Source organism: Balaenoptera physalus, assembly GCF_965194825.1.
Source record: "Balaenoptera physalus genome assembly, chromosome: 7".
In the NCBI taxonomy this organism is placed as follows: domain Eukaryota; kingdom Metazoa; phylum Chordata; class Mammalia; order Artiodactyla; family Balaenopteridae; genus Balaenoptera; species Balaenoptera physalus.
Genome location: NC_138886.1, coordinates 64,361,794 through 64,374,815, shown reverse-complemented (window position 1 = coordinate 64,374,815; position 13,022 = coordinate 64,361,794). Strand labels below are relative to the sequence as shown.

At 39.4% G+C, this 13,022-nt stretch overlaps 1 protein-coding gene across 1 annotated transcript in view; it reads left to right on the top strand.

Annotated features, from left to right (window-relative positions):
• Positions 1 to 12,717, top strand: part of FREM1 (FRAS1 related extracellular matrix 1) — a 197,453-nt gene extending 184,736 nt beyond the window's left edge. Inside the window, exons 37-38 of the mRNA XM_082467908.1 lie at positions 5,663 to 6,063; positions 7,921 to 12,717. Coding sequence (XP_082324034.1) covers positions 5,663 to 6,063; positions 7,921 to 8,235 — 716 coding nt within the window. The 3' untranslated portion in view covers positions 8,236 to 12,717. The remainder of the gene's footprint in view (positions 1 to 5,662; positions 6,064 to 7,920) is intronic.
• Positions 12,718 to 13,022: the final 305 nt, after the last annotated feature.

The following is a 13,022-nucleotide window of genomic DNA, read 5'->3' as shown; positions in this document are numbered from 1 at the left end:
GCCATTTTGTAATTGTCTCTGCCAGCATTCCATAGCCCAGAAGTGGCCCAGGAAAGAGGGAAAGCTGGGTGTTTCCAGGGTTGGAATTTTACTAGATCATGCAAGAGAAAGAAAAAGGGACAAGGAAGTTGGGAATATTGCAAAAATTTGAAGTGATGGGCCATGGATCCGAGCTGGATAGGGAAGGAAGTGAAGACCAGAGGATTTATATTCATTCATTCACAAATATTTTGAGCATCTATTACACAGAAGGAACTATTTTAGGGCCTGAGATGGTGACTAAGAAAGGCAGAGCCCCTACTTTCATGGACTTTAAACTCTAAAGTGGAGACAAATGTTAAACAAATGTTCATACAAGTAATTATTTAACTGCAATTGTGGTAGCACTATTATAAGGATAAAGCAGAAAACAGATGCTGTGGCAACAACTGAGAGAACAGAAACAACACAAAGTTGTCCTGAGAGAGCGGAATGTGAAATTTACAGTTTAGAGGTGGAGCAATTCCTGGGAATAACAGGGGTCAGAATGTAAAGGGGATGGAGAGGCCAGGTGGAGTGGAATCATCAGATTTCAGCCAGGGTACTGAATAGGACATCATGTAACACCGATGGCATGTTATTGGTCAGACCCATCCATGTGGATCCTGAAGTTACCCAGGGTAATAACAGGATCTGGGTGAAAAGAAAGGCAATGAGCCAGATGCGGAAAGCATGGCAGGTGGTATTTTTTCTGGCAAGGTTTAGGGACATGAAGTTAAGTACCTGAGATCATGCGGCTTAATAAACTGTAAGGCAGAGCCAGATAAAGTTTTTCTGGCTTCAAATCTGGAGTTACTTCTACTTACATTACTCTTCCTGAGAGCAGCTTTCTGCAAAATGAAAAATGATCCAGGTAAATTTTAAGGATTAGGAAGAAGGAGCATGACAGATGTTTAGCATCAGTGAAGGCATCCTGGACTAGCTATAAATAGAGGCTGTAGGCAGTGGGGGATGGATGGATGGTGGATGGTGGGGCACATAGTGAAGTCGCCTTGGCTGCCTTGGCCTACTTCTCAGATCTGTAGGAGCCCTCTATGCGATCTTGGTAAGTAGCTTATTTGTCAAATTTAGGTATTGTCCATGACTTGTGCATCTTAATAGATACATCCCCAGTTGCAAAAAGTAAAATGCTTCTTTACGGTGTGGGAGTGTTTGGGACAGAGAGCAATAAGATCACTGAAACTGCTAACAGAATAATCCAACCCTAAAATGTAACGCTGAGATCAGTGCCGAAGAGTGGAAATGGGGAGATTTTATAATATGGTACACCATTTGGTATTTGTCCTTTTCTATTGTCTACATACTTTTTCTCTTTGAGTGACGTATTAGTTTGCTACGGCTGCCATAACAAAGTACTACAGACTTGGTGGCTTAAACAATAGAAATTTATTTTTTCACAGTTCTAGAGGCTGGAAGTCCAAAGTCAAGGTGTTGGTAAGGTTGTTTCCTTCTGAGGGCTCTCTTCTGGGAACGTAGACAGCCGTCTTCTCCTTATGTCTTTACATGGTCTTTCCTCTGTGTGTGTCTTTGTTTCAATCTCTTTTTCTTATGAGGACATCAGCCTTATTGGATGAAGCCCCACCCTAAAGGCCTCATTTAAATTTAATTACCTCTCTAAAGGCCCTATCTTCAAATACAGTCACATTCGGAGGTACTGGGGGTTATGACTTCAACATGTAAATTAGGGGGAAGACACAATTCAGCCCATAAGCGGTAACAATTTTAAACGATTGAATATAAATAAGTTGACAACACTGATGGCCTCCACGGCAGGCAGGAAGCCTGGGAGTTCAGAGGAAGATTTACTTTTTACCATACAATTTTTTGTATAATCTCAATTTTGTTGCTACACCTACTTATTACCTAATCAAAAATAAAAGAAAAAATTTGCATGACATCTATTGCACTACCTTGTGCAATATTTATTTGCAAATGTTTATTGAATAAAATTAGCAGAAACACAGTGTGACAGTCCACCGTGCCTTTGGGATTCGGATCTACCTGAAAGTCCCTGATTACTAGGGATACTAGGAATGTTGTGTGCCTAGGTTTTCCTTGTGTAACTCATTTTGAATAAACTATACTCTCCCTCTAGATTGCAAACTTCATCAGGCCTGGACAAGGACACCCTCACTGTTTTATCCTCAGGACCTAGCACAGAGTTGGCACTCAAATATATGCTGTATGAATGAGTGTATCCATGAGTTCAATAAGTGAAGTAGCTTTGGGGAAGGAGGCCTTCCTAATGTTTTCTTTCCATAGAAAGTGGAAAGGAGGGGAGTGGAGAGGGAGAAAGAGCTATGTTTTAAATAATTTACTAAACTAAATCAGGATAAAGGGTTTAAGGGGAAACCACGTACCCTAATTTGCTGTCTTCCTTGTCCTTTGGAAAAGAAGAGAAAGATTTTGCCTTCTTTTGAGTTCTTTTTAAATAATCTAAACACCCATGGTGCTGTGGCTATTCTCTATTTTGAAAAGAGAGAGAGTTTTGAGGCAATGGCATGTACCCTAGACAGATTTCTTCCACAAAGCCATCAGCCCAAATTCCCCTTTCTGTCTCCCAGTTTTAACTCTAATGCCTATCTCCTACCCCAACGCTGCCTCTCACCTTTTGTTGATTTAGGTCTGGGGTTTTTACAAAAGAACTGAGTTTCTCTGTTTCCCCTTAGAGAGCACTGCACTGCTTTTAGCTCCTTTCTGAGAGTCTGTAAGAGGGACAGGAAAACATAGCTGTTACTGTTGTCTCACAGGCACACTGGGAGCTCCACCCAGCCCTGAAGACATCCTAGTGCCTAGGAAGCCAGGTCAAGTTGAACTCAGAGTTCAGATCATGCCGAGAATGAATTGTAAATCGGAAAGAATGAAGGATGAGATTGGACCCTCTGGCTTGCACGAAGGCTTGAGGTGGTCCCAGAAGGCGGATTTAGGCAGGCTTGGGCTCATGAAAGCTCAGGCCTGCCTTCCGCTGTGGCATTTGGTACTAAGGACACCAGCAATTTGTGGTGCTCTCTCCACACAGAGGCTCCCTGCTGTGTCTGGAGACCCCCTCCACACCTATATCTCCATTTGGCTTCATCCAAATTGGGAGGTCACTGTATGCTTGTATGACTGAAGACCCACACCAAAATGTTTATGTTTTTAAGAGTAAACTATAATGTACCACAGACACAGCTTTAGAACTGATGTAAGGACACAGTGGTGAAAGGAGAATGTCATCTGCCCTTAACTGTAAAAGGCAGGGGTTGAAGATAGACTTCTGTACCATAGTACTCGTCACAGAAGGCTTTACTTTGCTAGATTTACCCTTCAAGATATTTGCACATTTTCTCAACAGGAATGACAGAACAGCAAAAGGAAATGCTCCATGAGTAATTTTTAAATGACATTTATAAACACCAAAATTAGTATCAGAAGAAGAGGGGTTTAGGACTAAGGAAAGGATAAATATGCATAACTGACATCCCTACAGCTAATTTAATAAAATTATAAAATGTGTGATACCACTAGACTACTTGAGGGCAGGAAGTAAGTTTACATCATTTTCTATCATATTCTAGTATCTAATATGATGCTTGGCCCACAAAGTGAGTCTTCTACAAATTTTAATTCAAAAGAAATTATCTGAATTGTACCCTATGTTCAGAGACAAGCAACCTGAGACCCCGAGTAGAATTTCTAGAATAGTCTTCAGTCTGCGGAAAAACTGTGATTGATGGCAATGGAACTTCAGGCACAGAAAAGTAAAGTCTAAAAGGAATCAGGAAACATATCATAGTTAGCTCCCACACCATATTTATAATTAAATGGTCAGCTAATATAAATTATGTAATTTATATTTAGAGTGGCTAGCTCTGGAAGGCCTATTGCATTGGATGGCTGAGGGAAATTAAGAAATTCAAACAGCAGGTAATTTTTTAAAAACATTTTGAAAGAAATGGCAAATACTAATGTTCATTTAGTATGAATCAACTGTACCTTAAGTAATACTAGCACAGGTTCTATGGGTACTTGGTACAAGTAAAATATATCTCTTCTGATAGATTTCTGGAAAAATGATGGTTCATCTAAAAATAATTCATTATTGTAGGTAAAAGGACTTGACGCTTTGTCTCACAGAAATCATGCCTGACTATTAAGAAGAACATTAGTGTCTGAAAAAAATACTCGAATGGGTCACTTCTTGGAAAGAAAGATTAATCGGTACTGAAAAAAAGGGAGGGGCATGTTCCAGGCTTATGTGTGTTACTGAAAGCAAACAATATGGTGATTAAATTAAAAGGGGAGAAATACAAACAAGTACTGAGTCAATTCCCAATGGAAATACTGTTCAGTTAGTGTAGAGGGTAGATTGAACTCAATTCTGGGGTTCCATTTTTGTGGATATGTTCCTTTCTCATACCCTCATCTGATTTATAACATTTTTGAACGATAGTCATCTAACAAATTTTCCTTTGATCCCTGAAGAGTCATGTTTGCCTTCATCTTTATTTAACCTGGTCATCAATTACTGCAGAATAAAGATGATGTGGATTCTGTAAGGTAAAGAATGGACCAGCCAGCTTCATGCCCAGAGCTATCAAACCTGGTTCTTAGAATCCACGTTCTCAAGTCTGGCTCTTTGTTTAGAGAAATTAAAAAAAAAAAAGTCAATAGGGTGGCTTGAGGGAAAGACACTTCCCCATCCTCAGTGAGGGCTAATGAGCTGTCAGTCTATTACTTAGGATCCTGTTGAGAAATTTGTGAACAATTGAAAAAGCTTATCTGATGATTGACCAGTTGTGAAATTTAGCACCAAGTATTTGATTCTTAAGGTGAGGGGATTACTTGGAATTGTGAGTTTCCATGTGTGGAAAAGGAGAATATACTCCCTTTACTGTTACCATGCAAAAATCAACAACCCTAACCACATCTCAGTAACAGGGAATGTCCTCTGCTCAACGAACTTAACATCCCTCTATTTTTTCCTTTCGCTTTCTTACAACTTTCATATACTTCTTTGGCTGCTTCTGTGTGTGTGTGTGTGTGTGTGTGTGTGTAGAGCCTAACAGCCTGATCTTTGGCGAAATGTATGCGCTAATTTTTATCTGATATACTTCTCTCTTTAAAAGATGTCTGTTCTATCCCAGCACAAAGCAGATGCACCACAAATGTTACCTGACTCTGGTCCTTGTAACAACAGTGATGGGAAATCCGGGGCAAAGAATGTGTTGTTTTCACTAATACTGCTCTTTAAATCTCAGACGATAAAGTGTCAGCTAATTACCCCCTGGGTCCCCGGCTTTCACTGAGGCCTTCTAAAATACACAAAACCAAAATGAAGGCAGGACACCATTAGCACTACATAATTCAAGCAAACAAGGAATGTGTTTACTCTGCCTGGCTACTGACCACCTGCCTTCCCATCCCACAAGGCAGGTATCTATATATAGCATCTCCCTGTTCACAGTCCTGCAGAGAGTGAACGTCTTTTGGGGCCTCACCATCTGTGAATCTGCAAGAAGCTTCGGCCCCAACAGCATGCATCTTCCCTTTCTTCAGCTGCTGCTGCTTCTGCCTCTAGGGAAGGCTGCAAGGCACAGGGATGGCCGCCAGAGTCAGAATTCTGTTTCTCTCTTGCTCCTAGAAAGGCATCGCAGAGAGCTCTCCTTGGGCAACCATGAGGAAGCTGAGGAGAAGCCAGATCTCTTTGTGGCAGTGCCACACCTAATAAGTGCCAGCACTGCAGGGGAAGGCCAGAGGCAGAGAGAAAAGATGCTGTCCAGGTTTGGGAGGTTCTGGAAGAAGCCTGAGAGAGAGCTGCACCCACCCCAGGGCTCAGTCAGTGAGCAGTTCTTCCCTGGGACCCAGGGTCTCACTCAACCAGAGGATGGGATGCCAATGGAGAAATCTCCTCTTCGGGAAGAAGCCAAGAAATTCTGGCACCATTTCATGTTCAGAATGAGTCCAGCTTCTCAGGGGATCATCCTGCCCATCAAAAGCCATGAAGTGCATCGGGAGACCTGTAGGACGGTGCCCTTCAGCCAGGTATTTGTTCTGGGTGGGGAAGGGGATCCAGGTTTTCAGGAGGGGGTGGACAGCTGGGACGGGTGGAAAGTAGGGGACGAACGTGCCAGGAGCCTGAGTCTCACCTCATTCCCAGATTTGGTCCTTGGGCCTTCATCAGTGGATTTGGCAAAGTATGATCATACTCTCTAAATTTCCTTCCAACCTTGGAAATGCTACAAGAATGGTATGATGGTACTGCTAATAATAGTAATCATTCATACTGATGGCATAGAGCTTTGTTTTATGGGGTTTTATTTATTTTTACATCGAGGTGGTCTTATCTGGAGAGATCATTGACTGTAACCCCAGTTAGGAAATTGGGAATTTAGAGCAATCACTAGAACTTCTCTCTAGCTACATCTCTATACTCTATTAGGATATGGATGAGCAGGTGGATTCCATCTGTAGATAAGATGGGATACAATGGATTCCTCCCCAGACATGCATGCAGGATGGTCTTAACCCCCGTATTTCACACCTAACTACTTCATAGGTCTATAAAATATGTTGAGGTTGTCAGGCAGAAGTTGCCATGTTAGTTCTAGCATTACTATCACAAAAATGATTTAATTTAACGTATTTTCTCATAAGTTTTCAAAAAGTAATCTTGATGTGGAATCACATTTCTTCCTCTTAGAAATGCCTGTTTCCCAGTTCATGTTGTGTTGGCTGATTTGCAGCTATTATGATTGATTCCACACTATTAAGACAAAGGAGCATTCTACTATCTACTGCCTCCAGTCAGTCCTGGCAAAGCCCACACTCCAAATGTTAAATTAAAATTGAGAAATTGCATCAGGTCCTTAAACACAAAGATACTGAACCAAAAGCAATGCAGGATAGAGTAAAATTTTACAGTCCAGTAAAGCTACCCAATTAAGCAGGCAGTATTATAAGGTAATTGACTGTGCAAGGCAGTTAAGTATTCTGAAAAGGCAAGGATATGTAGAAACAACAAGTCAATGATCAAATAATAATGACTGCTTTGTTGGCCCATGTATAATTAGAAAATTGCTCCTAAGAATTGGGCAATCAAATTTCCTTTGAACTCTTATTTTGAATTTATCGCTAATTAAATTAAAAATAAGGTGTTTGGCTCATATATTTTGAAGGGCACATAAAGCTAGGTGTATGGGGTTATGGGAGAGGCAAAGATGATGTCATGCATGATGATTTAGAGGGACAGGTGCTGCAACTTTGCTCCATGCAACTTAATAGATTTGAATGTACTATAAGCACTGTAAAATAGGACAGAATTAAACTCTGGATGTTCTGATCTATTCTATGAGCAACTGAACAAACATGTATTGAGAATTTATTTTGTACAATGCACTGTAAAGAGTAGAAGGGCAAGGCACATTACTTATAAGAAGCTAGCCATTAGAATTTTCAGACAGGTAACACCCAATTAGACAAAATTTCTTAGAGCTTGGCTTTTAAGTGTACAGTAAAATATTTTCATATTACCTTAGGTATTTCCTACAGGCTAATTTATTAATGTATCCAATAAAAAAATTTAATTAAGGTAGCTCCATGCTCTTAAGATACCATCACTTGATTATTGCAAACTGTATCCAACATTGGAAAGATTTTTAAATCTTTTTTTTTGTTTTGCCACTGCACTGCACATGGGATCTTAGTTCCCTGACCAGGGATCGAACCTGTGCGCCCTGTATTGGGGGTGTGAAGTCTTAATCACTGGTCTGCCAGGGAAGCCCCTGGAAAGACTTTTAAATTTTAGTCTAAGTTATCCTTGCTTACAGTCTATAGCTTCGGCATCATGTATGGTAAAGAAATGACTCAAGATGATTTAATGGAGATGTGTTTGCCTTTTAGACTATCACCCATGAAGACTGTGAGAAAGTGGTTGTACAGAACAACCTTTGCTTTGGAAAATGCGGGTCTGTTCGTTTTCCTGAAGCTGCGCAGCACCCCTACACCTTCTGCTCCCACTGCCTGCCTGCCAAGTTCACCACGATGCACTTGCAGCTCAACTGCACTGGCCTGGCCCCCGTGGTCAAGCTGGTGATGCTGGTGGAGGGGTGTCAGTGCAAGGCGAAGCCAGAGCAACAGCATGGCCACCCCGAACAGGCTGGCTTTCAGGCAGAATTTCACGTCCAGGATCCCTTTATCCCAGGACTTTCAACATAAAAAAAGCCATCCCACTATTATCAGCAAAGTTGCTGGTTATTCAGTCTGAAATGTTAAGTGGGTATGTAATATTTTAAGAGAAATGTGGTTTACAAAGTAAGAACGATTTAGAGGTCATGGCATTCATCTAGTTACCGGTGCACATTTGGGATCTGGTCTTGACTCTGCCGCTAACTGGCTATAGGATGTTAACAAGTTACAGAAGCTTTCTCCCCCTTACATTTTTCATCCATAAAGGAGGGACTTGAACTAGATGATTGCTAAGGTCCTTCCCGGTACTAATATTACATGATCTATTGTCTACAAGTTTTGGTAAAAGCCTTCCATCTGAAGAAGGAAAAGAAACTAGACCATAAAAATGGGTTTCTTTAATAGCTTGTCAAAGCATTAGCAAAAAACTATATGTATATATTTATACATATATGTATATATGCATGTATATATACATATCTGTATGGTATTTGTAGAAAGGATTCCTCATACTTATAGCTGCCTTTGCCCTCAGGCCGTGTTTTATTTGACTTCTATCAGATGATTAAGTAGTTCCATAGATAGAAGGAGTAACTTGTTTGGTTGCCTCCTTATTTTTGATACTCCCCATATGAAATTCTTGATGTCAGATCTCCAGCTTTGAAGAAGGAACACTGACGTTACTTTTAGTGGTTTACATAGGGATAAGGAACAATCAACAGTAGCCAAACTAGTACTTAAATTATGGGGAAGGAAAAATATATGACCAGTACCAGGTTTAAGGGTCAATCCAGAAATGCTAATGCAAGTGACCAAGGAATTCCAGTAGCTGTCAAATTAAATAAACTGCAAATGATTTAAAATTTAAAAAACAATTTACAGGTGAAATCCTTATCCACATGCATTTTGGATTAGGTTGTTTAGTAAGGGTTCTGTGTTTGAATGACTGTGTTTTTGCTACTATATAAAAACTCCATATTACAAACTTTATTTGCCAATGTCACAGTTGCAAATTCCGAAAATATTCCAAATATTTTAACGTATTAAATTTTAGTGTATGAAGCTTCTGGGAAATGTTGTGGCATTCAATTGTCTTATACTTTGTCCTTGTTTGTTTTGCCTGTCCCATAATTTAAAGACACTATTGGGAAATTACCTAGTAAGAGCATTTCTGAAATGGCTTCATAGGCTAATGACACTGGTCCAAGTGTTTCTTTTAACACAGCAAACAGCTTACTGTTAAGGTCCTTCAATCACTGTCTTTTAGTCATTACATTTCTCCTGTCTGTATTTATTTGTATGAAAAATGTGCAGAACTGGCTTTCCTTACCCATATTTCTTTTCTAAACTCATTCTTTAAAAATTCATCTTAAAAATAATTTTATTTGAATCCCTTTACTTTCAGAATATACAAAAAAAGTATTTCTCAGAATAATAATTGTTTTTTAAAAGAAATTAATGCCTATTTAAATTCTATTCCTCTTTAATCACACCATTTAACCTTGTGTTCTGAAGAAGCGAATGCATTTATATTTAGTGTATATTCTACAACACATCAAAGCAACAGGATACGTGCTACACAGATACACATGTGGCATTTACATCAGAATATATCATACCCTTCGGTGGTCAAAGACAACCTAATTGGCCAAGGTATGGTCATGAGGATAAAACTGTTAAGCATTAATGATATCCCAGCTGGTCAATATATTTTGGTGCCAAAAGCTATTGAGCAGCTGTCTAGCTTGCAATTGCCTAACCCTGATTATGTAAACCCTTCTCTGCCAATTGGACTATCCTTCTCCTCCTCACACACTTGCAAATCCCTTTTATCTATCCTTGCAAATAGACTCTCCAGCCCAAGTCCCAAACAATCATCAGTTTTATTCAAACTCTGCTCTGCCCTTCCCTCATGTGTGAATTCAAGATTAGGTAGCTGATGGTTGTTATCAGAGGTCACATTCAAAGAGTAGCAGCATGAACCTCACAAAATTGTCCATATTCAATGATTTTCATTAAAAAAGAAAGGCAATTTCTAACCGTTCAACATAATACATGGCAGCATAAGAAACTGAGAGGAAACACACAAATACTGAACAATCTATTAAGTGCCAGATACTACGCTGGGTCTTTTATATATATATTATATAATTTATGTCATACTTAAATACATAAATTATACAATGCTCACAAGAAGCAAATGAGGTAATGGGACTTCCCTGGTGGGGCAGTGGATAAGACTCCACGCTCCCAATGCAGGGGGTTGGGTTTGATCCCTGGTCAGGGAACTAGATCCCACATGCATGCTGCAACTAAGACTTCTCATGCCACAACTAAGGAGCTGGCAAGCCACAACTAAGGAGCCCTGGAGCCGCAACTAAGGAGCCTGCCTGCTGCAACTAAGGAGCCCATGTACTGCAACTAAGGAGCTGGCGAGCCACAACTAAGGAGCCCAGGAGCCGCACCTAAGACCCAGTGCAAAAAAAAAAGAATCAAATGAGGTAAGTAAATACCCTATTTTATAGGAGAGGAAAACAAGCCTTAAAATTTTAAGCAACTTGCCTAAGATCATGTGAGGCATATTTTCTATTTGTATTAAAATATTTACCTATTTGTTGTTCGTCAATTTAGATTTAACTCTTCTAGGTCTCTTGCCTATTGGCCTCAAAGCTAATTTTTTTTTTACCTCTGGTCTAGCCCTCATGTTTGATGGGGCAGTGATGTTATCTCTTGAAAGAGAAATCATCCCTAGGTCAGTTTCTCAGCCAAGCATTGCCCTTATCGACAAGACCCCTTATCAAGCTTGGTCTCATTTTCCTCCGGTATAAAATAAGGCTGGTAATAATTACTTCAGAATTACCGTGATGATCAAGTGTAAGTAACAGCACATCAGAGAGCTTTAGATCCTGTAAAGCTAGGATAAATTCACTCTTCTCTATTCAGACCTTTTAAAAAAATTGTTTTGTGAAATTTAAAAGATAGAGAAAAGTACAAAAAGCAATATTACAGACACTCAAATTCTCACCACCAGAATAGTTAATGTTTGTCATCTCTTGCTTCTTGTCTATTTTCTTAACAAAATAAACCATTTCTCATGTAAGTAAAGTCTCCTTTAACTACCGTGCTGAGTTCTATCCTCCAAGACTCTGACCGTGCAATACTTACCCCACCCTCAAAGATTCTTGTTTACACTTCCAATACCTTTTATATTTTTGCAAAGGTACATAAACATCCATAGATAATACATAGTATTATTTTTGTGAATGTGTTCCTTAATTTGGCAGGTATTTATTTGTCCACCAGCTTTGTGCAAGATATAGCTCTAAGTGTATAGTTGTGTCTATAGCAAGGAAACAAGTCACACAAGGTCCCTGGTCCTATAGAGCTCACATTCTGGTGGGAGGAGACAAGCAATTTGAAAATCAATCAATTCATCAATCAATCAGCTGAAAAGGAAAACTATCAGATGGTTATAAGTGATATGCAAAGAATGAAAATAGAGGAGTGTGCTAGAAATTAGTTACCTTAGACTGAATAGTTTCTGAAAGGGTGACAATAAAGCTGAGTTTTTAATTACAAGCATGATAGTCTATATAAATTGCTCTATGGTTACTCTTCTATCCATATAGGATTCTGGTTTGTTTTTACAAAAGTTTTTAGAGCTGTTTTTTTCCCATATACTTTATCTCTATTCTAGGAAGTTGGCATAAAGTATTCCCTACAGAGGGTGGTTAACTTAGCTTTGATAATTTATCGAAGCTATTGGTGTACATAGTCTCCTTAACCTGTCAATTTAATTCCTAATTAAGAATGTTATGTGTTCTCTGAATTTTTACTGATCATTTATTCTATACATGACACTATTCTGAGGACCCTCGGATAACCGAAGATAGATAAAACACATTTCCCCCTAGCTTGTAGCTTATAATATTGTAGCAGAGATAATATATATAAATTATAAAGCAATAATAGTGAGCAAGTCCTGTATATTATACATCTTTTTTATTCTTCCATTTCTAATATGTTTTATATTTTATATATTACATTATTGTAGTGTATTATTAGATATATCAGATATATTTCTGTATATATTATAGTATTATGTATTTATATATTTTGAGATTTATATATTTTGAGATTTATATATTTGCATGTATACATGAACATACACCTATGCCTACAATGTATAACTTTAATGTTTTGTAAGGAATAGATGTTTAATACCTGTAAAGCTAAATAAATGAATTTTGGGAGATGCTCTTGAAAGGATAGGTAGGGTACATAGCGTGGGGCGCTTTGAAAGGCAGCCAACAGGTCTTAAGCATGTATTTGGTAGGCCATGGGGAGTTTTTTGAGCAGATTAGATGGTAAGGATTTACAACAGTAGCTTCAGAGGGGCTCATGACCCACCTGAAGTGTGCACAAATATTGTGGATATGGACATACTTCAGGGGAGATCTCCAGAATTTTCCTCAGCTTCTACAAGATTTCCATGAGCCAAAAATTTTAACAGTGGGGGGCTTCCCTGGTGGCGCAGTGGTTGAGAATCTGCCTGCCAATGCAGGGGACACGGGTTCGAGCCCTGGTCTGGGAAGATCCCACATGCCACGGAGCAACTGGGCCCGTGAGCCACAATTACTGAGCCTGCGTGTCTGGAGCCTGTGCTCCGCAACAAGAGAGGCCGCGATGGTGAGAGGCCCGCGCGCCGCGATGAAGAGTGGTCCCCGCTTGCCACAACTAGAGAAAGCCCTCACACAGAAACTAAGACCCAACACAGTCATAAATAAATAAATAAATAAATAAAAGAACGTGAATTT